General features: G+C 40.4%; 1 protein-coding gene across 3 annotated transcripts in view; it reads left to right on the top strand.

Moving 5' to 3' along the window:
- The first annotated feature begins 440 nt into the window (after positions 1-440).
- Positions 441-26,410, top strand: part of LOC113895813 (adhesion G protein-coupled receptor E3-like) — a 44,072-nt gene continuing 18,102 nt past the window's right edge. The window contains exons 1-12 of one of the 3 annotated variants that reach the window (XM_027547484.1): positions 450-531; positions 2,732-2,782; positions 6,192-6,344; positions 10,251-10,397; positions 11,440-11,586; positions 12,629-12,775; positions 13,809-13,955; positions 16,284-16,345; positions 18,434-18,529; positions 19,928-20,105; positions 24,279-24,398; positions 25,449-25,642. In XM_027547484.1, coding sequence (XP_027403285.1) covers positions 498-531; positions 2,732-2,782; positions 6,192-6,344; positions 10,251-10,397; positions 11,440-11,586; positions 12,629-12,775; positions 13,809-13,955; positions 16,284-16,345; positions 18,434-18,529; positions 19,928-20,105; positions 24,279-24,398; positions 25,449-25,642 — 1,476 coding nt within the window. In that variant the 5' untranslated portion in view covers positions 450-497. Of the gene's footprint in view, positions 532-2,731; positions 2,783-6,191; positions 6,345-10,250; positions 10,398-11,439; positions 11,587-12,628; positions 12,776-13,808; positions 13,956-16,283; positions 16,346-18,433; positions 18,530-19,927; positions 20,106-24,278; positions 24,399-25,448; positions 25,643-26,410 lie in introns of all 3 variants that reach the window. The other 2 variants (XM_027547485.1, XM_027547487.1) reach the window with 2 other exon arrangements.

Here is a 26,410-nt window from a genome sequence, read left to right on the forward strand (position 1 = left end):
CCTACCTAGGAAAATGGAATATCTCTCCATCTGCTTGTGTCGTCTTTGATTCTTTCATTAGTGTCTTATAACTTTCTGTGTAACAGTTCTTTTGTTTCCTTAGGTAAATTTATTCCTAGATATTTAATTCTTTTTGTTGCAATAGTGAATGGGATTGATTCCTCAATTTCTCTTTCCAATTTTTCATTGTTAGCATATAGAAATGCAAGTGATTTCTGTGTATTGATTTTGTATCCTGCAACTTAAATTCACTGATTAGCTCTAGGAGTTTTGTGACATTCATCTTATTTTTTAAAATGCATTTCAGAGTAAGTTGCAGCCTTAAGTTGACTGTCTCAGTTTCTGTATTTAAAAAAAAAAAAAAGTGCTGTTCTCTTTAGTTTCTCATTAGAATACTAGAAGATGGTCCCACAGTAGCGGTTACAAAATCCCCAATTCTCCTTGAGAAATACCAGAGATAAAGACATATAAGTTCCTATTTCTGTTCTCATTTTGTCATGATGGCTCGAAGTCTCTTTTTGCCTTTGAGTGGTAAGTCGTTAAAATATTTTATTCTCTCTTAACAAAAACTGATATTGTATATTAATGCATATATGTGGAATCTAGAAAAAAGGTACTGATGAATCTATTTGCAGGGCAGGAATAGACACAGGCACAGAAGATGGATTTGTGGACGCAGGGGAAGGTGGGGGGCAGGGAGGCAAGAAGTAGGTGAGACAAATTGAGAAATAGCATTGAAACATACACTTTATCATGTGTAAAATAGATAGCTAGTGGGGAGATGCTGTATAACACAGAAAGTGCAACTCAGTGCTCTGTGACAACTTTGAGGGGTAGACTGGGGTGGGGGGCAGTCAAGAGACAGGTGACATATGTATACTTAGGGCTGACTCACGTTATTGTATGGTAGAAGCCAACACAACATTATAAAGCAATTATCCTCCAATTAAAAATAACTTAAAAAAACAATAAAAAATTAAAAATATATATGTTATTCTCTTTAAATAGAAATAGCAAGGACACTTCAACTCTCATACTCTGTCTTGTTTTCAACACTGTGGCTTGGGCAGGGGGCATCCACCTGGTTTGTTCTTTTAAACCATGGCTGAGGTATGTCTCCTGTGGAAATACCTGGAGGAATTAAGATAGGGCACTTCAAAATGATTTCATCAGGCAATGGGGCTCTTCAAAGCTTGCAATCTCTTATACTCCGTCATACAAGGGGTGGTTGTTGTTGTGCTGTGCTCAGTCGTGTCCTACTCTTTGCAACCCCATGGACAGAGGAGCCTGGCAGGCTACAGTCCACTGGATTTTCCAGGCAAGAATTTTGGAGCGAGTTGTCATTTTCTTCTCCAGGAGATCTTTGCCACCTTGTCTCCTGCAACTCCTGCATTGGCAGGCAGATTCTTTACTACTGAGCCAGCTGGAAAGCCCTTGCAAAACATGAATCTCATGTAAGAATGGATTATTTCGTGTCAGGGCCAGGTTTTTGGCATGGAAAGCTGTCCCGTGCTCATTGTTCTTCCTGAAACTGAGTTTGATTCTTCCGGATCTATTTGCTTAGTGAGCCAGAATTTCCATACTTGGGTCCTCTAAGTCTCTGAGCTGACGACTCAGAGCATGCAAATTGCTTGTAAATTTACTGAGCGTGCAGATTGCTTGTAAAATTGCAATGTTGCTCTTTCTGTATGAACGTACCTTGATGGGAACTAAAAATTGATGAGTATCTTTCTTGTTTCAGAGAAATCACGTTTGCTTCCTGCTCCTGATTTTGGAAGCCCCAACATGTATTTTATAAAACATATTGAAATTGCTCCTCATTCCATGCTATGTGTTTTTTGTTTTTGTTTTACTAAAAATACAAAGAGGACTTCTAGAATTATACTTTTTAATTTACTTGCCCATGATAAACTCGTTCAATTGTCCAAGTCCTGTGACTTTCTCTTTTGGCCACACTGGATCTTACTTCCCGGACCAGGAATCCAATCCAGCCCCTCAGTAACGAAAACACAGAATCCTAACCACTGAACGACCAGGGAATTCCCCAACTCTTTTGACTTTTATGAAACACTTGTCCAGTGAGAAAACCTAACTTCTGCATTATTTTCAAATAAAATAAAGTGCTAATGAATGTTAAATTCAACAATTGACGAAGCCACATTTTGCTACCTATGTAACTATATAGGGGCTTCCTTGGTGGCTCAGACAGTAAAGAATCTGCCTGCAATTCAATTCAGGCAGCCCAGGTTTGATCCCTGTGTCATGACAATCCCCTGGAGAAGGAAATGACAATCCTTTTCAGTATTCTTGCCTGGAAAATCCCATGGACAGAAAAACCTGGTGGGCTATAGTCCATGAGGTCGCAAAGACTGAGCAACTAACACTTTCACTTTGCTTTTTTTCATAGACTTATAAAAGGCATTAAAGTAAATAATTATTTGTCAGTATTATTCAGCTTTCTAAATTTTCCCCTGTTTCATCCATTTTTATCCTTGACATCTCAAAAATATTTTTATCAATCTGTGAATGTTTGTTGATTATGATCAACTGACTTTTAGCTCTCAAGGACCAAACAGTCTCTAGGGGGCCAAAATTGTGTTGAATGTGCTCCATGTGTTTAGAGAAAGTATTCAAGAGCTATTTGGGGGAGGAAAGTAAAGTCAGCCTCAACAGATTCAGGCCACCAGAAAGTATTTAAAAAATTAAACTCCCCTTTTGTTTTCTCCCCCAGGACTTTCCTGCTTAATTTTCTCTCTGAATATTCCTAACACATCACTTCAAGGTATGTGGGTGATGGGCAGAATGAATCTGGAATAGTTTGTGTAGCCTGTGTTTCTACAGATGTTGGGTTTTTTTTTTTTTTGGACCGCAATCAGAGGCATGTGGGACCCTAGTTCCCTGACCAGGGATCAAACCCATAGCCCCTGCACTGGAAGGTGGAATCTTAACCACTGGACTGCTAGGAGAGTCCCTGTAGATGTTTCTTTACAAAGCAGTTTGAGGATAAGCAGAACAACTTTCTCTTTCCCCAAATTCAGAGTTAAAAAGAGAAACATGGAAATGGTAAGCATTTGCTCAAACTCATGTGACTCTTCAAGTAATTCTAGCCTTCACAGTTTTTCCTACCATGCTACATTTATGACACTTAAAAAGAAATAGCTTTATTGGCTCATTCTTACTGTGTAACTGAGGCTATTTACACAAAGAATCCACAAAAGTCAGAAGAACAATTATATAGAAATAATAAAGAGAAAACTATTCTTTTTATTATGTGTGCATGCTAAGTCTCTTCAGTTGTGTCTGACTCTTTGCAAAACCCTATAGATTGTAAGCTGCCAGGCTCCTCTGTCCATGGGATTCTCCTACATATATATATATACATATACATATACATATACATATATAAATATATATATATATATATATACACACACACACACACCTATTTATGGGCTTCCCGGATGGCTCAGTGGTAAAGAATCTGCCTGCAGTGCAGGAGACACAGGCTTGACCCTTGGGTCAGGAAGACCCCCTGGAGTAGGAAATGGCACCCCACTCCAGTGTTCTTGCCTGGAGAATCCCATGGGCAGGGTAGCCTAGTGGGCTACAGTCCATGGGGTTGCAAAGAGTTAGACATGGCTGAGTGACTGAGAATGTCGTACCTATTGACTTATTTATATAGTTATTTAAAAAGTATATATTAATATAAATATAGACAAATAGGTGTATATTTAAATATATATACATACATAACTATAGACATTTTAAAATATATATTATATATATAATTAAGTAAATATGTGTATATTTAAACACATGAGTCACAGTAAAAAGAGTGATCATCTTTTATTATTTCCATATAATTTTTGTGGGTTCTTTGTACAAATAGCCTATGTATGTTAAATAGTATGTACGTAAATATAAACATGCATTTACATACATAAGTAGGTAAATAGATATAGATACAGACCAAAATTTGATAAATGCAGATATGACTATGTATGTATTATTTACAAATGCAGTCACCGTTTATGCATTTTACAATATCTTTTTATTTCACCTAATACATCCTGAATATCTCTTGTCAATCAGACAGCATTCCATTTTGTTAATATACCACAGTTTATTGATCCATTTTCCTGTTGATGGACTCCTGATTTTCTGATTTTCTGATGGTTGACTATGATGAAGAGGGCTGCTGTGAAGCCTATTGAACAAAGTCTTTCTGTGGACATATGCTCTCATTTTTCTTGAGGAATTTCTCTAAGAAGAATCACTGGATCATAGGATGACCAAATATGTAGAATTATTTTCATCTTGTAAATGATAAAATGAAAGCAAAAAATTAAGAAAATGCAATCTAGCCTGGGAAATTAAAAATCATGAGACTTGCCTGGTGGTCCAATGGTTATAACTCTATGTTTTCACTGCAAGGGGCATGGGTTTGATCCCTATTCTGGGAACTAAGGTCCCTCATGCTGTGCCTCCTGGCCAATAAAAATAAATAGTTAGGAAGTATTATCTTCATGAATATTTACTGGGAGATTGCCTTGGGACATTAACTTTTAAGATTATATTTTTAAAATTTTCTTTTTGGCTATCCTGGGTCTTTGATGTTGCACAGGCTTTTCTCTAGTTTTGGAGAGTAGAGGCAACTCTCTAGCTGTGGTGCAGCTTCTCACTGTGGTGTCCTCTCTTGTCATCGAGCATGGATTCTAGGATACTTAGGCTTCAGTACTTGCAGCGCATGGGCTCTGTAGTTGTGGCAAATGGGCTCAGTTGCTCCAAGACGTGTGGGATCTTCCTGGACCAGGAATCGAATCCACGTCTCCTGAACTGGCAGGTGGATTCTTTACCACTGAGCCACCAGGGAAGCCCCTAAGATTACATTTTGAACTCAGGGATGATCAGTCTGTCTTCCTGTTCACTCTTGTCCACCATTCCACACCAAGATGGTCTCCATCTCATGGCTGTCCCACTGCTCAAGAAAACTTCTGCTAGAGACTTCCCTGGCTGTCCAGTGGTTAAGACTCCACACTTTCAACACAAAAGACCCAGGTTCAATCTCTGGTTGGGGAACTAAGATCCCACATGCCATGTGGCAGGGCCAAAAAAGAAAAAAAAAAAAAAAAACATCTTCTGCTAGATTTTCTCATACTTAGTCATCTCGGCTTGCCCTGATGACACTTGCCCTGGTCATCCTACAGAATTTCTCTTCCTGACCCTCTCTTAGCTTCTGGCTTCTTTTTTTCAAGTTTATTTTTAATTGGAAGGATAATTGCCTTATGGTATTGTGTCGGTTTCTGCCGTACATCAATATGAATCAGCTATCAGTTCAGTTCAGTCGCTCAGTGTCCAATTCTTTGAGACCCCATGGACTGCAACGTGCCAAGCTTCCCTGTTCATCACCAACTCCTGGAGCTTGCTCACACTCATGGCTGTACATATGTCCCCTCCCTCTTGAACCTCCCTCCCACCTCCCACCCCATCCCACCCCTTTAGGTTGTTACAGAGCACTGGGTTTGAGCTTCATGCTTCATACAGTAAAATTTTCACTGGCTATCTAATTTTACATATGGTAATGTATGTTTCAATGTTACTTTCTCAATTCATCCCACCTCGGCCTTCTTCCTGTGGTTATTCAGTCATTAAGTCATGTCTGACTCTTTGTGGCCCCATGGACTGCAGCACACCAGACTTCCCTGTCCTTCACCATCTCCTGGAGTTTGCTCAAACTTATGTCCATTGTGGAGAAGGAAATGGCAACCCACTCCAGTACTCTTGCCTGGAGAATCCCAGGGACAGGGGAGCCTGGTGGGCTGCTGTCTATGGGATCGCACAGAGTCGGATACGACTGAAGTGACTTAGCAGCAGCAGCATGTCCACTGAGTTGGTGATGTCATCCAACCATCTCATTCTCTGTCACCCCCTTCTCTGTCACCTTCTCCTTTTGCCCTCAATGTGGCTTCTTACATCTATTTGCAATCCTTTCCATATGGGATTCCCTTGCCCCCTCATTAAAATATAAGCTCTGTGGAACCAGGACCTGGAGTGCTTTCATTAACTGGTGGGTAAGAGAATGGTAAACCAAGTGCTGAACCTAAGGAACACTCTGTAGTGGACTGAACACCTGCCTGATAGGATAGTGACATGGACTGAACTCACTCGTTTGACGTTTGATGGATCCTTAGTCACAGATGTGAATGAATGCATGGATACCCGGGCCTGCCCTTCGAAAGCCACCTGCACGAACACTGTGGGAAGCTACTTCTGCACCTGTAAATCTGGATATGAATCAAGCAATGGGAAGAGACAGTTTAATGATCCTGGAGTGACGTGCATAGGTGAGTGTTATTCCAGTAAGCACATTCTAGAAAAAAAGTAGGTCTACTCATCCCTCCTATTGAGAGATTGGACCTAAATTTTGATAATAACTGATCAAATCAATGGCTTTGATAGTGGAGACCTACATGCTAGGCATGAAAAACAATCTTTTTTTGTTGAATAGCATTAAAGAGCCCTTAAATTCTTTAGCTCAAGGATCTTTTTGTTTAGACTGCATAGTCTTTGGATCTAAGTGCTAAGTAAGAAGGAATGTTACCAGGGATGTATAAAAGGCGTCTGTCCTCAATTTGGAATATTTTAAAGTCCATATTAATAAGGGGTTGGCAGATATGTATAGCCTAATGAGTTTTTCTCATTTGGAAACGTTGTTGTTCAGTTGCTAAGTCATGTCATACTCTTTGCAACCCCATGGACTGCAGCATGCCAGGCTTCCCTATCCTTCACTACCTCCCAGAGTTTGCTCAAATTCTTGTGCATTGAGTTGGTAATGCTATCTAACTGTCTTATTCCTCTGCTACCCTCTTCTTCCTTTGCCTTCAACCTTTCCCAGCATCAGGGTCTTTCTCAATGAGATAGCTCTTCACTTCAGGTGGCCAAAGTATTGGAGCTTCAGCTTTAGCATCAGTCCTTCCAATGAATATCCAGGACTGATCTCCTTTAGAATTGATTGATTTGATCTCCTTGCTGTCCAAGGGACTCTCAAGAGTCTTCTCCAGCGTCACAATTTGAAGGCATCAATTCTTTGGTGCATGGCCTTCTTCATGGTCCAACTCTCACATCCGCATACGACTACTGGAAAAACCACAGCTTTGACTATACAGACCTTTGTTGGCATTGGCAAAATGATGTCTCTGCTTTTTAATATGCTGTCTAGATTTGTCATAGCTTTCCTTCCAAGGAGCAAGTTTCCTAATATACTAAAAAAAAAAATAGAGTTCACACAAAATTTTATTACTACTATTTTGGGGTTTCAAAAAACTGTAAGCACTTACATTTGTGTTTATAGCAAAAAATTAATGAAAAGGTTATAAAGATTTGTGCATGGGAATTTGTTTTCATTATATGTTCTAACACGTTATTGCTTTGGTTTAGAAAGTAGTTTTTAGAAAGTGTTTTATAAGAACTTAACTTCTAAAACACATTAGTGGTTTTTCAAATGTTGTTTCTGATTTTTTCAAATGGAGAAATCAACTCATTTTAAAAAGTTGTTTATATATTTATTTTTTAGGTAGAAATTTTCTCAGGAGTAGGATTATGGAATCACATGATAACTCTATTCTTATTTTTTTAAGCACTCCACACTGTTCTCCATAGTGGCTGTATCAATTTACATTCCTACCAACAATGTAGGAGCATTCCCTTCTCTCCACACCCTCTTCAGAGTGTATTGCTTGTAGACTCTGAACATAAGAATACCAACTGTGCCCAAGACACAGAAAACGTGAGCTCGTCGTAAAGTCGTCTTAGTTCTTCCGTTGTTTTCTACACAGATGAGTTCCGTGTATGCTCAGTCACTCAGTCACAGCCTGACCCCAGAGACTATAGCCCGCCAGGCTCCTCTTGTCCATGAAACTTTCCAGGCAAGACTACTGAAGTGGATTACCATTTTCCTGACCTGGGGATCAAACCCACATCTCTTGTGTCTCCTGCCTTGGCAGGTGGATTCTTTACCACTAGCACCACCTGGGAAAGCCCAGTGAATTCCATTCTGTTTTCTAAATCTTACCCCACTGTTTCCTTTGGGGATTTCTTGTATGGTGTTTCCATATTCTCTTACACTTTGTCACTTCCTCTGAGACATATTTTCTAAACTCATACTTTAAAAATGGGACCTAATTAAACTTAAAAGCTTCTGCACAACTAAGGAAACTATTAGCAAGGTGAAAAGGCAGGCTTCAGAATGGGAGAAAATAATAGCAAATGAAGCAACGGACAAACAACTAATCTCAAAAATATACAACCAACTCCTACAGCTCAACTCCAGAAAAATAAATGACCCAATCAAAAAATGGGCCAAAGAACTAAATAGACATTTCTCCAAAGAAGACATACAGATGGCTAACAAACACATGAAAAGATGCTCAACATCACTCATTATCAGAGAAATGCAAATCAAAACCACTATGAGGTACCATTTCATGCCAGTCAGAATGGCTGCAATCCATAAGTCTACAAGCAATAAATGCTGGAGAGGGTGTGGAGAAAAGGGAACTCTCTTACACTGTTGGTGGGAATGCAAACTAGTACAGCCACTATGGAGAACAGTGTGGAGATTCCTTAAAAAACTGGAAATAGAACTGCCATACGACCCAGCAATCCCACTGCTGGGCATACACACTGAGGAAACCAGAAGGGAAAGAGACACGTGTACCCCAATGTTCATCACAGCACTGTTTATAATAGCCAGGACATGGAAGCAACCTAGATGTCCATCAGCAGATGAATGGATAAGAAAGCTGTGGTACGTATACACAATGGAGTATTACTCAGCCATTAAAAAGAATACATTTGAATCAGTTCTAATGAGGTGGATGAAACTGGAGCCTTTTATACAGAGTGAAGTAAGCCAGAAGGAAAAACACCAATACAGTATACTAACGCATATATATGGAATTTAGAAAGATGGTAACAATAACCCTGTGTACGAGACAGCAAAAGAGACACTGATGTATAGAGCAGTCTTATGGACTCTGTGGGAGAGGGAGAGGGTGGGAAGATTTGGGAGAATGGCATTGAAACATGTAAAATATCATGTATGAAACGAGATGCCAGTCCAGGTTCGATGCACGGTACTGGATGCTTGGGGCTGGTGCACTGGGACGACCCAGAGGGAGGGTAGGGGAGGGAGGAGGGAGGAGGGTTCAGGATGGGGAACGTGGGTATACCTGTGGCAGATTCATTTCAATATTTGGCAAAACTAATACAATATTGTAAAGTTTAAAAATAAAATAAAATTTAAAAAAAAATCTACTCACCACTCTCTGTTTCTTCTACTGTTTTTTAAACAATAAATAAATATGTATGTTAGTTAGTATTAGTCGTTCATTCATGTCCAACTCTGAAACGCCTAGCCCACCAAGCTCCTCTATCCATGGGACTTCCCAGGCAAGAATACTAGAATGGGTTGACATTTCCTTCTCCAAGGCATATTCCTGACACAGAGATTGAGCCTGGGTCTTCTACATTGCAGGCAGATTCACTATAGTCTGAGTCACCAGGGAAGCCCATATTAAACTATTTTTTTTAAGTAATATGTATTCAACTATTTTTTCATGTAAAAAAAAATGTCTGATGTATTTATTGTTGTTTTTCAGTCGCTAAGTTGTGTCCAACTCTTTGCAACCCCATGGACTGCAGCATGCCAGGCTTTCCTGTCTTTAACTATCTCCCAGAGTTTGCTCAGATTCATGTCCATTGAGTCAGTGAAGCTATCTAACCATGTCATCTAACTGATTATTCTACTCTTATTTTCCTTGCTTGTAGTTACCCTTCATTAACATGGTATTAGGGCTTCCCTGGTGACTCAGACAGTAAAGAATATACCTTCCTGTCATCATCCTCATGGATGGGCTCCAACACTAGGGAAAAAAATGTTTTATATACTCCAATAAAAATTGATTTAAAGAAAGGAAAATAAATATGAGTAATCCTGTTCACTGCTCTGGCACTGGCTGACCATCTCGGTTGGGTTGGCACTTAGTGGTTTTCTAGAGGCAAAACTTTCAGCTTTATATTGAGACAGGCTTGAGCAAACCAAGGTGAGTGCCTTGAAATGCACAGACTGTGACCTGTGTGTGGCGGACATGCCACAGACGTGGCATGAAAAGGTGAACTCATGGAGCCCTGAGTGACCCCATGGAGCCCTGTCACTGACTGATTCACTTTTCATCCTTTTCCTGCCACAGATAAGAATGAATGCCTGAACAGCACAGCGTGCCCACTGACAGCCACGTGTACTAACACCTGGGGAAGCTACTTATGTGTCTGCAATCCTGGGTTTGAGACACCTGCTGGGAGAGCTCACTTTACTGGCTCCAGAGGAACTTGCATAGGTAAGCAGATTCTCTGACGCCTTCCGGTGAAAATTTCCTCAGAGAAAGAGTTGAGGAAAACAAACAATGCATCAGTACAGGTCTTACTTCAATATGCTATAACCTTTCAATTCCTCAGTATCTAAACACTGTCACTTGATACAGCTGTTTATTGTGCATAACATGTGTGCGTGTGCGTCAGTCGCTTCAGCTGGTTCAGTTCTTTGCGATCCCATGGACCGTAGCCCGCCAGGCTGCTCTGTCCATGGGATTCTCCAGGCAAGAATACTGCAGTGGGTTACCATTTCCTTCTCCAAGGGATATTCCCGACCCAAAGATCAAACCCTGGTCTCCCACATTGCAGGCAGATTCATTACAGTCTGAGCCACCAGGGAAGCCCAAATATGTTTTAAATTAGTTTTTTAATTTTTAATTAAAAAAATTTTACTCAAGTATTTATTGCTGTTGTTCAGTCACTTAGTTGTATCCAACTCTTGCAACCCCATGGACTGCAGCATGCCAGGCTTCCCTGTCTTTAACTGTCTCCCAGAGTTTGCTCAGATTCATGTCCACTGAGTCAGTGAAGCTATCTTACCATGTCATCTGACTGATTAGTCTACTCTTATTTTCCTTGCTTGTAGTTACCCTTCATTAGCATGGTATTAGGGCTTCCCTGGTGACTCAGACAGTAAAGAATATACCTTCCTGTCATCATCCTCATGGATGGGCTCCAACACTAGGGAAAAAAATGTTTTATATACTCCAATAAAAATTGATTTAAAGAAAGGAAAATAAATATGAGTAATCCTGTTCACTGCTCTGGCACTGGCTGACCATCTCGGTTGGGTTGGCACTTAGTGGTTTTCTAGAGGCAAAACTTTCAGCTTTATATTGAGACAGGCTTGAGCAAACCAAGGTGAGTGCCTTGAAATGCACAGACTGTGACCTGTGTGTGGCGGACATGCCACAGACGTGGCATGAAAAGGTGAACTCATGGAGCCCTGAGTGACCCCATGGAGCCCTGTCACTGACTGATTCACTTTTCATCCTTTTCCTGCCACAGATAAGAATGAATGCCTGAACAGCACAGCGTGCCCACTGACAGCCACGTGTAATAACACCCAGGGAAGCTACTTATGTGTCTGCAATCCTGGGTTTGAGACACCTGCTGGGAGAGCTCACTTTACTGGCTCCAGAGGAACTTGCATAGGTAAGCAGATTCTCTGACGCCTTCCGGTGAAAATTTCCTCAGAGAAAGAGTTGAGGAAAACAAACAATGCATCAGTACAGGTCTTACTTCAATATGCTATAACCTTTCAATTCCTCAGTATCTAAACACTGTCACTTGATACAGCTGTTTATTGTGCATAACATGTGTGCGTGTGCGTCAGTCGCTTCAGCTGGTTCAGTTCTTTGCGATCCCATGGACCGTAGCCCGCCAGGCTGCTCTGTCCATGGGATTCTCCAGGCAAGAATACTGCAGTGGGTTACCATTTCCTTCTCCAAGGGATATTCCCGACCCAAAGATCAAACCCTGGTCTCCCACATTGCAGGCAGATTCATTACAGTCTGAGCCACCAGGGAAGCCCAAATATGTTTTAAATTAGTTTTTTAATTTTTAATTAAAAAAATTTTACTCAAGTATTTATTGCTGTTGTTCAGTCACTTAGTTGTATCCAACTCTTGCAACCCCATGGACTGCAGCATGCCAGGCTTCCCTGTCTTTAACTGTCTCCCAGAGTTTGCTCAGATTCATGTCCACTGAGTCAGTGAAGCTATCTTACCATGTCATCTGACTGATTAGTCTACTCTTATTTTCCTTGCTTGTAGTTACCCTTCATTAGCATGGTATTAGGGCTTCCCTGGTGACTCAGACAGTAAAGAATATACCTTCCTGTCATCATCCTCATGGATGGGCTCCAACACTAGGGAAAAAAATGTTTTATATACTCCAATAAAAATTGATTTAAAGAAAGGAAAATAAATATGAGTAATCCTGTTCACTGCTCTGGCACTGGCTGACCATCTCGGTTGGGTTGGCACTTAGTGGTTTTCTAGAGGCAAAACTTTCAGCTTTATATTGAGACAGGCTTGAGCAAACCAAGGTGAGTGCCTTGAAATGCACAGACTGTGACCTGTGTGTGGCGGACATGCCACAGACGTGGCATGAAAAGGTGAACTCATGGAGCCCTGAGTGACCCCATGGAGCCCTGTCACTGACTGATTCACTTTTCATCCTTTTCCTGCCACAGATAAGAATGAATGCCTGAACAGCACAGCGTGCCCACTGACAGCCACGTGTACTAACACCTGGGGAAGCTACTTATGTGTCTGCAATCCTGGGTTTGAGACACCTGCTGGGAGAGCTCACTTTACTGGCTCCAGAGGAACTTGCATAGGTAAGCAGATTCTCTGACGCCTTCCGGTGAAAATTTCCTCAGAGAAAGAGTTGAGGAAAACAAACAATGCATCAGTACAGATCTGACTTCAGTATGCTAATAACCTTTCAATTCCTCAGTATCTAAACACTGTCACTTGATACAGCTGTTTATACATGTGCATAACATGTGTGCGTGTGCGTCAGTCGCTTCAGCTGGTTCAGTTCTTTGCGATCCCATGGACCGTAGCCCGCCAGGCTGCTCTGTCCATGGGATTCTCCAGGCAAGAATACTGCAGTGGGTTACCATTTCCTTCTCCAGGGATATTCCCGACCCAAAGATCAAACCCTGGTCTCTCACATTGCAGGCAGATTCATTATAGTCTGAGCCACCAGGGAAGCCCAAATATGTTTTAAACTATTTTTTATTTTTAATTAAAAAAATTTTTATTGTGGTATTTATTGTTGTTGTTCAGTCGCTTAGTTGTATCCAACTTTTTGCAACCCCATGGACTGCAGCATGCCAGGTTTCCCTATCTTTAACTGTCTCCCAGAGTTTGCTCAGATTCATGTCCACTGAGTCAGTGATGCTATCTAACCATCTCATCTGATGATTCTACTCTTTAGTTTCCCTTGCTGGTAGTTACCCTTCATTAACATGGTATTAGGGCTTCCCTGATGACTCAGACAGTAAAGAATCTACTTTCCTGTCATCATCCTCATGGATGGGCTTCAACATTAGAAAAAAATGTTTTTTATTCTCCCATAAAAGTTAATTTAAAAAATGGAAAGTAAATACAAGTAATCCTGTTCACTGCTCTGACACTGGCTGACCATCTCGGTTGGGTTGGTGCTTAGTGGTTTTCCAGAGGCAAAACTTTCAGTTTTATATTGAGACAGCCTTGAAGACACCAAGGTGAGTACCTTGAAATGCACAGACTGTGACCTGTGTGTGGCGGACATGCCACAGACGTGGCATGAAAAGGTGAACTCATGGAGCCCTGAGTGACCCCATGTCACTGACTGATTCACTTTTCATCCTTTTCCTGCCACAGATAAGAATGAATGCCTGGACCCCGCACTGTGCTCACCGACAGCCAAGTGTAAGAACACCCGGGGAAGCTACTTATGTGTCTGTAATCCTGGGTTTGAGACACCTGATGGGAGAACTCACTTTACTGGCTCCGGAGGAACTTGCATAAGTAAGCAGATTCTCTGATGCCTTCGGGTGAAAATTTTCTGAGAGAAAGAGTTGAGGTAAACAAGTGAAGGAAAACAATGCATCAGTATGGATCTGACTTCAGTATGCTAATAACCTTTCAATTCCTCAGTATCTAAATACTATCCTTTGATATGGCTGTTTATGTGTGCTTAACATGTATGTGTGCACACATGTTTATGAGTGCTCAGTCGCTTCAATCATGTTCTATTCTTTGCGACCCCATGGACTATAGCCCACCAGTCTCCTCTGTCCATGGGATTCTCCAGGCAAGAATACTGGAGAGGATTAGTATGACCTCCTCTAGGGGATCTTCCTGATCCAGGGTTCGAATCCAGGTCTCCTGCGTCTCCTGCTTTGGCAGGCAATTCTTTACTACTGAGCAGAGATGCATTCCAAATGTGCAGCTCCTGTTAAGGTAACACATTAAGACTCCCCCTAGTGGTTGCCAATTTATTCTTATTTTAACTTGTCTTTCTGACTTATATTGAAATATTGAAGCTTAGGGCAACTCAATTAAAAAACGAAAAGACAAATTATTTTATAAAAGAATAGAGACATATATATATATATGTGTGTGTGTGTGTGTAACTAAAGCACTTTGCTGTACTCCTGAAACTAATACAACATTGTTAATCAGCTATACTTTGATATAAAATAAAAAGTTAAAAAAAATGAAAAGATAACCCACATAATAGGAGAAAATATTTACAAATGATAAGATGGACTAGGGATTAGTATTCCTCAGCAAAAGACTTGAATAGACATTTTTTCCAAAGAATAAATACAGATGGCCAACAGGCACATGAAAAGATGTTTAACATTGCTGATCATCAGAGCAATGCAATCAAAACCACAATGAAGTAACACCTCACACCTGTCAGAATGGCTATCATCAGAAAGTCTACAGATAAATGTTGGAGAGGATGTGGAGTACAGGAAACCCTTGTACATTGTTGGTGGCATTTGTATAGTCACTATGGAAAACAGGGATTCCCTGGTGGCTCAGAGGGTAAAGAATCTGCCTGCAGTGTGGGAGACCTGAGTTCGATCCCTGTGTTGGGCATATCCCCTGGAGAAGAAAATGGCAGCTCACTCCAGTATTCTTCCCTGGAAAATCCCATGGACAGAGGAGAAGGCTGGCAGGCTACAGACCACAGGGTCGCAAAGAGGCGGACATCACTGAGTGACTTCACTTTCACTTTATGGAAAACAATATGGAGTTTCCTCAAAATACTAAACATAGGACTGCGATATGATCCAGCAATTCCACTCCTGGGTATATATCTGAAGAAAACAAAAATATTAATTTGAAAAGATACATTCATCCCAATGTTCATAGCAGTAGTATTTACAAGAGCCAAGATGCAGAAGCAATCTGTGTCCATCAACAGATAAATGGATAAAGAAGATGTGAGATATAGAGACAGACATAGATATACACAGAATGGAATACTACTCAGCCATAAAAAAGAATGTAATTCTGACATTTGCAACAATATGGACTAGAGAGTATTATGCTTAGTGAAATAAGTCAGACAAAGACAAATACAAGTAAGTATGATATTACTTACATGTGGACTCTAAGAAATAAAACAAATAGATATATAACAAAACAGAAACAGACTCACAGATATAGAGAACAAACTAGTGGCTACCAGTGGGGAGAAGAAGGGGGAGGGGCAAGATAGGGGTATAGAATTAAGAGGTACAGACAAGTATGTATAAAATAAATAAGCAACAAAGACATATTATATAGCAGAGGGAGATATACCCATTACTTTGTGATCATTTTAAATGGGGTATAATCTATACAAAAATATTGAATCACTATGTTATATACCTGAAACTAATACAGTATTATAAATAAACTATACTTCAATTTTGGGCTTCCCTGATTGCTCAAACAATCCGTTTGCAATGCAGGAGACCCAGGTTTGATCCCTGGGGAAGATACCCTGGAGAAGGGAACGGCAATCCAGTATTCTTCCCTGGAGAATTCTATGGACGGAGGAGTCTGGTGGGCTACAGTCCACGGGGGCACAAAGACTCAGATATGAATGAGTGACTAACACACACACAAACACACACATATACACACAAACACACACATATACACACAAACACTTCAATTGGCTAGCAGGCATGACAACCAGCAGGCATGACTGAGAAGCAGAAATCCCATAATAAAAGAAAGCTGGGAGCAAGTTGGAAAAAGGAAAAGTTGGGGAGGGAAATTTTCCGAATTTCAGACTGGGAAGAAACATTTCTGTTTTTCTTTTCTTTTTTTTAATTATCATTCTATTTCTAGGAATCAACCCTAGGTCCCCTACCCCAACCCAAGTTACATTTTCGGAAGACTATAAACAACAGGTATGTTTCCATCTTTGTAAATCTGTGTTTGGTGCCCACCACCAATATGTGGAAATAAACAGTAATTACAAATAAAATATTCTCTAGAGGGAATATCCTTAAATATAACATATAAAACAAGGGTTCAAATCAACCTCCCCACACCTGCCAGGGCACATATACTTAATGGTCTTTGGGGATAAAAAGGTGTTTCTTGATATTAATATTTTTGCATCTTCTCCTATTTCTTCCATATTTTGTTTTATCGATTGCTTTCTTTCTGAGCAACAATGTATTGTTTGGAGAATACATGGCAGCCATGAAGTGTTCTCAGTCAACACTAGTTCTGTACGGAATTAATTATAAAAAACACACCATCTGGGACTTCCCTGGTGGTCCAGTGGTTAAGATTCTGTGCCTCCAATCCCTGGTCACAGAACTAAGATTTCGCATGCTAAATGGCATGGCCAAATTATTAAAAAAAAAAAACAAACAGTAAGCACCCACACCCCCTCAATTTAATCATCATTATGGTTGATATAATTTCACTGTTGCAAATGTTATGTGTTATTGCAAAGAAATCTTTCAAAAGTGATTTACAAAACAAACGTATGTTACATTGAGACAATATGGAAATCAATATTACACCCAAAAGATGAATTTTCAAAATTCAGTCCTTTGTTTCATTAAAAGTTATTTGCAGCTTGACGGAGAAGGCAATGGCACCCCACTCCAGTACTCTTGCCTGGAGAATCCCAGGGACAGGGGAGCCTGGTGGACTGCCGTCTATGTGGTCGCACAGAGTTGGACATGACTGAAGTGACTTAGCAGCTAAATTGTCCAGTGTCATATAGAACTTACAGGACTTAAAAAACATGCCTTCTAGACCATTTAGGTTAAAGTGCACTTTTGGAAAACAGACTCTCTCTAGTCACAGTCAAGAATAAAGGTAAATGGAATATTACTTAGCTATAAAAAAGAACACATTTGAGTCAATTCAATGAGGTGGATGAAACTGGAGCCTATTATACAGAGTGAAGTAAGTCAAAAAGAGAAACACAAATACAGTATATTAACACATATATATGGAATTTAGAAAGATGGTAATGACGACCCTATATGCAAGACAGCAAAAGAGACACATGTAAGAACAGACTTTTGGACTATGTGGGAGAAGGTGAGGGTGGGATGATTTGAGACAATAGCATTGAAACATGTATATTACCATATGTAAAATAGATGAACAGTGCAAGTTCAATGGATGAAGCAGGGCACTCAAAGCCGGTGCTCTGGGACAATGCAGAAGGATGGGGTGGGGAGGGAAGTGGGAGGGGGGATTCAGGATTGGGGGACACATGTACACCCATGGCTGATTCATGTTGATGTATGGCAAAACCCCCGCAATATTGTGTACTCCAATTAAAATAAATAAATTAATTTTTAAAAAAATAAATTACACACACACAAACCAGAAAAAACAGTAGAGTAGGAGGAGAATAAATAAAGCTGGGAAAAAAAGAATAAAGGTAAATATGTTATACAGATTGTTTTTATTAAAATGGAGAGTGGAAAGACATGTCTACATCATTATCTGTTATACACAAAGGTTATATAGAAATAAAGACTTTATATAAAATATATAAAAATAGAAATACATTTTAATATTTTGACTATTATGAATGGCATTTGGTTGTTTCACTTCCATCCCCCAAAGTTGATATATTTGAATTGCCCCTCCTACAATTTTAATTTTCTCAGTGGGGGAAAAAAGATATTAACTTAATAGTTGGGAATATTTAGGCATTTTTGACAGGTAAGCTCTCTAGAAACTACTTTTGAGAATAATGGGGTGGGTGTTGAACTGATTCATTCTTTTCAAATGGATACCCATTAGTCCCAAAACAATGTATTGAACTTTATTTACATTGTGTGTGTGTGCTACACTCCAACAAGTGTGTTTAATTTTGCAGTCTTGCATTCACAGATATGTCAGAGTATTTCTCTGCCAGAGCCAACTGTTTTAATAAAGCTTCTGAGAACTTGAGAACAACCTCTGGATGCTTCTAACTGAATGAAAGCCAATGATATGTTTCTATTCTCTCCTTTTAGGTCACCACCCAGGACCCAAATAACACAAGTATTAGCTCTGTTACCATGATGACAAAAGGAGTACCAGAAGATAACAATGTCACACTTAAGTTACAGGTTTGAAATCATTCCCTGTTTCTGTGAATGTTTTCTCACAGTAGATAATTCTCCATCTTTTTCTTCCTCCAGTATGCCGGAAGGAATTAATTATAAGTTAGGTGGGACGAGTTCTTTTTCCTTTCTGGGTCTCCACATCACAGGAGAAATTCAAACCGCACGTGTAGATTTTTAACCTTATTTCAAGAGGTCTCTTCCTTCCTACTTTTCTGGAAATAAACATTTTCCCATATTGGATGACAATTGACTGTTTCTTCAGGGGTATACTAAAAAGCCATAAGAGAAAGCACAAAGGCAGGGGAATTCAGCAGAAAAGCAAAGGTGAGACCAGGCAGCATGGGCACGTTCTCAGTCGCTCAGTCGTGTCCGACTCTTGGCAACCCCACGGACTATAGCCCACCAGGCTCCTCTGTCCATGGGATTTTCCAGGCAGGAATACTGGAGTGGGTTGCATTCCTTCCTCCAGGGGATCGTCTCCACCCAGGAAACCAGGTAGAAGGGGATGCAAAATCTAGGATCAGTGAATTAAAAACATTCAATTACTTCACAATGGAATGAAGTAAAAGTGTAAGGTCTGAGTTTCTTCCTGCTTTGTTTAAACATTCGCGTCTTTTCCCTACAAACTGTTCCCTTCTGCTATTGAGCAATGGGAATAATCCCAGAGAAAGCTCATAGTTGTGGAAGCTTCGAGAAAGGTCTGGAAAATAAAATCTGTAGTCTTAGTTTCCTTTTATGATTTCCTCCTAGACAATAGTCATTTTCACATCCACTACTTTTTTGTTTATTCATATTTCATTCTTTTAAAAAAATTTTTATTGTTGAATCACACTCTGTTTTTTGTTTATTCCTAAGTATTCTATTCTTGTTTAAAAATTTTATTGGAGTATAGTTTATTGACAATGTTGTTAGTTTCAGGGGTATAGCAAAGACATTCGGTTATATGTATATATAAATATGATTGAATGAATATATTCATTCTTCTACAGCTTCTTTTCCCATATAGGTATTGTAGAATGTGGAGTATAGGTCCCTGTGCTGTACAGAAGGCCATGTTTTATATCCTGTGTATGTTCATCCCAGTTTCCTAATTTGTCCCTCCCTGCATCCTGTGTTTCCCCTTTGGTAATCATTAATTTGTTTTAGAAATCTGTGAGTCTGTTTCTATTTTATAAACGCACTCACAATTTTTAAATTTATTTTTTTCCGTTGTGGTTTATCACAGGATAGTGAATGTAGCTCCCTGTGCTCTACAGTGGGACCTTGTTTTTTATCCATCCTTCGTATCATAGTTTGCATCTGTTAATCCCAAACTCCCAGTCCATCCCTCTCCCAACCCTCTCCCTCTCGGCAACTACATATCTGCTCTCTACGTCTGCAAACTCACTGTTTGTATGGCAGGAAATAGCAGATTCTTTTGGCAACTTCAGCAACATCACCACCAAGCCATCTCAGGAACACAAGGAAGAAACTGCCCGTTTAGCAACACAGTATCTTCACAGAGTGCAGTCGGCAGCCTATGAAGCTGCCCTCAATCGACCCACAGGAGGAACGCTGAGGAAAGAGTCACAATTTATGGGTAAGCTGCGGTCATAGATACTCAGGCAGACTCTCAAACTTAATTGGGTTCAGGAAATGCTGGTTGAGCTACAATTTCACTGGCAGAAAACACCCTTCTCTTTCTTTACACTGGCAAAATCTGTGTATGAACTTGACATGAAATATCTTATTTCTCTTCAGAACCCTAAATTTGCATTGAATGAGGCTTGAAAGTTCATTTAACTGGACCATCCATTCATCTTTCAAGTCTAACCTATTTTTTTTGCATTTTATTTATTTTTTAGTATAAATGTATTTATTTTAATCGGAGGCTAATTACTTTACAATATTGTATTGGTTTTGCCATACATCAACATGAATCCGCCACGGGTGTACACATGTTCCCCATCCTGAACTCCCCTCCCACCTCCCTTCCGATACCATCCCTCTGGGTCATCCCAGTGCACTAGCCCTGAGCATCCTGTATCGTGCATCGAACCTGGACTGGCGACTCGTTTCATCTATGATATTATACATGTTTCAATGCCATTCTCCCAAATCATCCCACCCTCACCCTCTCCCACAGAGTCCAAAAGACTGTTCTATACATCTGTGTCTCTTTTGCTGTCTCACGTACAGGGTTATTGTTACCATCTTTCTAAATTCCATATATATGCATTAGTATACTGTATTGGTGTTTTTCTTTCTGGCTTACTTCACTCTGTATAATAGGCTCCAGTTTTATCCACCTCATTAGAACTGATTCAAATGTATTCTTTTTAATGGCTGAGTAATACTCCACTGTGTATATGTACCACAGCTTTCTTATCCATTCATCTGCTGATGGACATCTAGGTTGCTTCCATGTCCTGGCTATTATAAACAGTGCTGCGATGAACACTGGGGCACATGTGTCTCTTTCAATTCTGGTTTCCTCGATGTGTATGTCCAGCAGTGGGATTGCTGGGTCGTATGGCAGTTCTATTTCCAGTTTTTTAAGGAATCTCCACACTGTTCTCCATAGTGGCTGTACTAGTTTGCATTCCCACCAACTAACCTATTTTCATAGTGAATCTTTTGTGGCTGCATATACTGTCACTTTTAATCCAAGAGTCACCCTAGGGTTCTTAGGTACAAATCTTTATCAAGGATACACTGAAGGATAAAGCAGTCTTTACTCTTAGAATTAACAAGGCTTCCATGGGCATAAAGAGCACCTGGTAAAGTGTCTGATACCTAAAAGGATTTGTGCTGTGTACTTAGCCACTCAGTCATGTCAGACTCTTTGTGACTGTATGGACTGTAGCCTGCTAGGCTCCTCTGTCCATGAAATTCCCCAGGCAAGAATACTGGAGTGGGGTGCCATTTCCTCCTCCAGAGGATCTTCCTGACTCATTGAACCCAAATTTCCTGTGTCTCCTGCATTGCAGGTGAGTTCTTTACCTGATGAGCCATCAGAGAAGCACCCTAGAAGGATTTACTAATTGTCAAATAAATGAATGAATATATGAACAGAAAAGCTGTGGTGTTGTCATCAATTAGAGGATAAAATTCCACTTTAAAAAATTATTTTGTTGAAGTATAGTTATCCCCCTCACAACCTCTAAGTTTTCAGGCTCTTCTTTCCTGCTGACATCATGCATAAGCAATGATATCTCACTATAGTTTTATCTGCATGTCACTGATTACTGGTGGATTAGATGTCTCTATTTTATGCTGGCCATTAGGTTTCTTTTTTGTGATTATTCTGATTTATATTTTTTGTCCATTTCCCCTTATCCTTTTGCTCTTTGTCCATTGTGTTTTTGGTTTTTGTCTTATTGATATTTGGGAGCTCTTTACATATGATGGACCTCATTTATGTCTCTAAATATCTTCTGCCAATCTGTAGTTTGTTGAAAGGATATTTGAGTGGAGATGTTTTCACTTTTGATTTAATCAGATTTGTCTGTCTTAAAGAGGAGGTGAGGGACATAGCAAATGTCAGGGAGGCAGTTTGTGATGCTAATTAGAGTGAATAGAGTGGGCTTGGAGAGAAGGCAAGATTTGTGAGAAGACTTGAAGAAGAAGGAGTGAGCTGTGTGCATATCTGGGGGAGAATGATACTGGTCAGAGGGCTTGAGGTGAGCATTCCTGGTGTGTTGGAGGTACTTGCAGAGTGACTGAAGGTGACTGGACAAGGAACTGATACAAGGCAAGATCAAGCAGGGTCTTCCTGGGAATTGTAACAACACTGACTTTTATTCAGGGAGACCCTATCTGATTCACATTTTGAAAGGATCCCACTGGCTGCTCTGGGGGAACAATGAATGCAGTTAGATGACTGGGATGAGCCAGGAGACATCTCCTGGTGGGCCAGATGAAGTCAGTGCCCCAAATCAGACTCACACCAAGGTTGGTGTCTTTTCAGCAAAAGGTCTGGATTTGCTGCCAGGGTGCATGTGGAGTTTGAGAGAAAGAGAGAGTTTGGTGCTGAAGTTGATTAGTTTATTCAAAACAAAAGAGGCTGAAGAGTGAGTATGGAGAGATGAAGGGAAGAAAGATGTCTTATGATTCTTTTTTTAATTAATTTTTTTTGGAGTATGGTTGCTGTACAGTGTTGTATTAGTTTCAGCTATACAGCAAGGTGAATCAGCTACATATCCTCTTTTTTTTTCTATTTGCTTCCCATTTAGGTCACCACAGAGCACTGAGTAGAGTCCCCTGTGCTAGAAAGTAGCTTCTCATTAGTTATCTATTTTATTTGTTGTTAGTTTTTAGTTGCAACATCGCATTCAACCCTTTGAGACCCCATGGACTGTAGCCTGCTAGGTTCCTCTGTCCATGGGATTTCCCAGGCAAGAATACTAGAGTGGGTTGCCATTTCCTCACCAAGGGATCTTCCTGACCCAGGGACGGAATTTGCATCTCTGGCATCTCCTGCATTGGCAGGCAGATTCTTTACCACTGAGCCACCTGGGAAGCCCATAGTATCAATAGTAATTGACATATTGTTGTTGTTCAGTCACTCAGTCATGTCCAACTCTTTGTGACCCCATGGACTGCAGCAGCCAGGCTTCCTTGTCCTTCACTATCTCCTGAAGCTTGCTCAAACTCATGTCCACTGAGTCGGTGATGCCATCCAACCATCTCACCCTCTGTTGCCCCCTTCTCCTGCCACCTTGGATCTTTCCCAGCATCAGGGCCTTTTCTAATGAGTTGGTTCTTCACATCAGGTGGCCAAAGGATTGGAGCTTCAGCTTCAGCATCAGTCCTTCCAATGAATATTCAGGACTGATTTCCTTTAGGATTGACTGATTTGATCTCCTTGCAGTCCAAGGGACTCTCAAGAGTCTTCTCCAACACCACAGTTCAAGAGCATCAGTTCTTCAGTGCTCAGCCTTCTTTATGGTCCAGCTCTCACATCCATACATGACTACTGGAAAAACCATAGCTTTGAGTATATGGAAATTTGTTGCAAAGTAATGTCTCTGCTCAATATGCTGTTTAGCTTTGTCATAGCTTTTCTTCCAAGGAGCAAGCATCTTTTAATTTCATGACAGCAGTCACTGTCCACAGTGATTTTGAAGCCCAAGAGAGTAAAGTCCATCACTGTTTCCACTGTTTCCCCATCTGTCTGCATGAAGTGATGGGACCAGATGCCAGGATCTTAGTTTTTTGAATGTTGAGTTTTAAGCCAATTTTTTCACTCTCCTCTTTCACCTTCTTCAAGAAGCTCTTTCGTTCCTCTTTGCTTTCTGCTGTAAGAATGGTGTGATCTGCATAAGTAAGTAAGTTCAGTCACTCCTTCGTGTCCAGCTCTGCGACCCCATTTACTGCAGCATGCCAGGTTTCCCTGCATATCCGAGGTTATTTATATATTGAATTTTTCCCTCCAATGAGAGACTCGGTACCCAAATAAAGCCAATAGCTTCTATGTGTCCACTCAAACTCCATCACCCAAATTCCAGTTTTCATCTGAAGCTCCTACAGTTGTCATTTTTTAAATTTAATTTTTATTTATTTTTCTGCCACACCATGCAGCATGTGGGATCTTGGTTCCCTGACCAGGGATCAAACCCACGCCCCTCGCATTGGGAGCATGGATTCCTAACCACTGGGCACCAGGGAAGTCCTTGTCATTGTTTTTTAATGAGATGGACAAGGAGATTATGTTTTAAAATAAGTGTTTATAAGGATTTCCAACATTCATGCATATTTTCTGTTTTTTTAGTTATTGAAGCGCTGACCATCAAGAATGGTTGCAAAACAGAAAATGAGATAGTTAAATTACAGATTGAAAAGGAGACAATGGACATCGATTGCAGTGTTGTCACTGGAGGAGGAACTGGAGGTAACAGAAATTACCTAAATTATCTCAACATCTCTAGAATTGGGGGCAGGGGAAATTTACTCTTATTTTTTATTGAGTTATACTAACAATTAATACACAATATTATACTAATTTCATGCATGCATGCATGCTAAGTCGCTTCAGTCGTGTCCAACTTTTTGCCACCCTATGGACTATAGCCCACCAGGCTCCTCTGTCCATGGGGATTTCATGCCCTCCCCCAAGGGATCTTCCCGACCCAGGGATCAAACGCATGTCACCTGTGGCTTCTGCACTGCAGGAAAATTCTTTACCACTGAGCAGTACTTCTTTACCAGGGAAGCTCAATTTCAGGCATACAACAGGCTGATTTGATGCTTTTATACATTATGAATGATCACCTCACTATACAAAATTGTTACAATATCCTTGACTATATTCTCTGTCTGTAATTACATCTTTGTGACATATATTTTGCAGTTGAAGTTGGTACCTCTTAATCCTCATCACCCTTCTTCTCTCCATGTCCCCTGCATATTTTCTCCTATTGAAACCACCACTTTGTTCTCTGTGTCCATGAATCTGTTTCTCTTTTGTCTCGTGTTTTAGATTCCACATAGAAGTGAAAGCATGTGGGATTTGTTTTTCTCTGTCTGACTTATTTTACTAACATAACATTATAGCCTCAAGGTTCACCCATGTTGCTGCAAATGGAAAGATTTCGTTCTTTTTACGGTTGTGTAATATTCCATTGTGTATATATACCACTTCTTTATCCATTCATCTATGGGAGGACACTTAGCTTGCTTCCATATCTTGACTATTGTAAAGTGCTGCTAGGGACAGAGGGGATATCTCTACTAGAATCCAGACATAGCCTTAACATCCTGCAAGTGGAAAGATTTTGGAATCTCCCCCATCTATTTTTCAAGGATGTATGGTCTAATAAATTAGGATTCTGAGTCCTACATTCCATATCTGACTCCTAAGAAACTGGCCAGATAACTCCTTAACTGGCAACACATTCTCCAGTCTCCTCCTCAGGTTCATTGGTTCTTTGCTTCCTTTCAGGTGCTGTGGTCTTTATTTCTTACAAGTCTTTCGGGTCCATCTTAGATGGCTCCTTTGTGTCTAAGGAAAACCTAACTCTTGATGAAAAGCTGGATCACTTTCAACTGAATTCCAAGGTGATAAGTGGCACCACAGGATGCAAGAAGAATTGTTCCCTGGCCAAACCCGTGAACTTCACGTTTCACCATATACAGGTGGGCAAAGTATCCACTTGTTTGAGCACCTAGAGATTTCTACTGATCATACCTATAAACCTAGTAGTGAAAAAGTATGGCTTTTACAGTCAGTTCTTTCTGCCCAGGCTGATTTATCAGGAATTGCTGATGGAGATTTGAAATTCAACCCAGTCCTTGGTTAAGAGTTACTCCAAAAATTACATGATGGGAATTATTCCTTCAACGGACTAAAAAGTGATTTAAAAAAAACTGTAGCCTTATTTACTGTTGGGAAATGAACAAATAAACGTGACTCTTTACAATCCCATGGACCAGATCCAGCCAGGCTCCTCCATCCATGGAATTTTCCAGCAAGAATATTGAAGTGGGTTGGCATTTTCTCCTTCAGGGGATTCCTCCCAACCCAGAGATCGAGCCAGTGTCTCCTGCACTGCCAGGCAGATTCTTTACCACTGAGCCACCAGGGAAGCCCAAGATGTTCACAGTAAGATCTTTAAAGTAAAATCATCAAGTCATGTACTTTAAGTATGTACAGTTATATTTGTCAAGTATTCCTCAATAAAGCTGGAAAAAATAAACGACTCAACTTAAAAAATTAAAATACAGATGAGAGCTTCCCTGGTGGCTCCTTGGCAAATAATTCACCTGCCAATACAGGAGACGTGGGTTTGAACCCTGGTCTGGGAAGATCCCACGTGCCTCAGGGTAACTAAGCTTGTGTGCCACGACTATTCTGCGCTCTAGAGCCCTCGAGCTGCAATGATGAGCCATGTGTCGCAACGGCTG

This window comes from Bos indicus x Bos taurus, chromosome 7 (assembly GCF_003369695.1).
Source record: "Bos indicus x Bos taurus breed Angus x Brahman F1 hybrid chromosome 7, Bos_hybrid_MaternalHap_v2.0, whole genome shotgun sequence".
Lineage (NCBI taxonomy): Eukaryota > Metazoa > Chordata > Mammalia > Artiodactyla > Bovidae > Bos > Bos indicus x Bos taurus.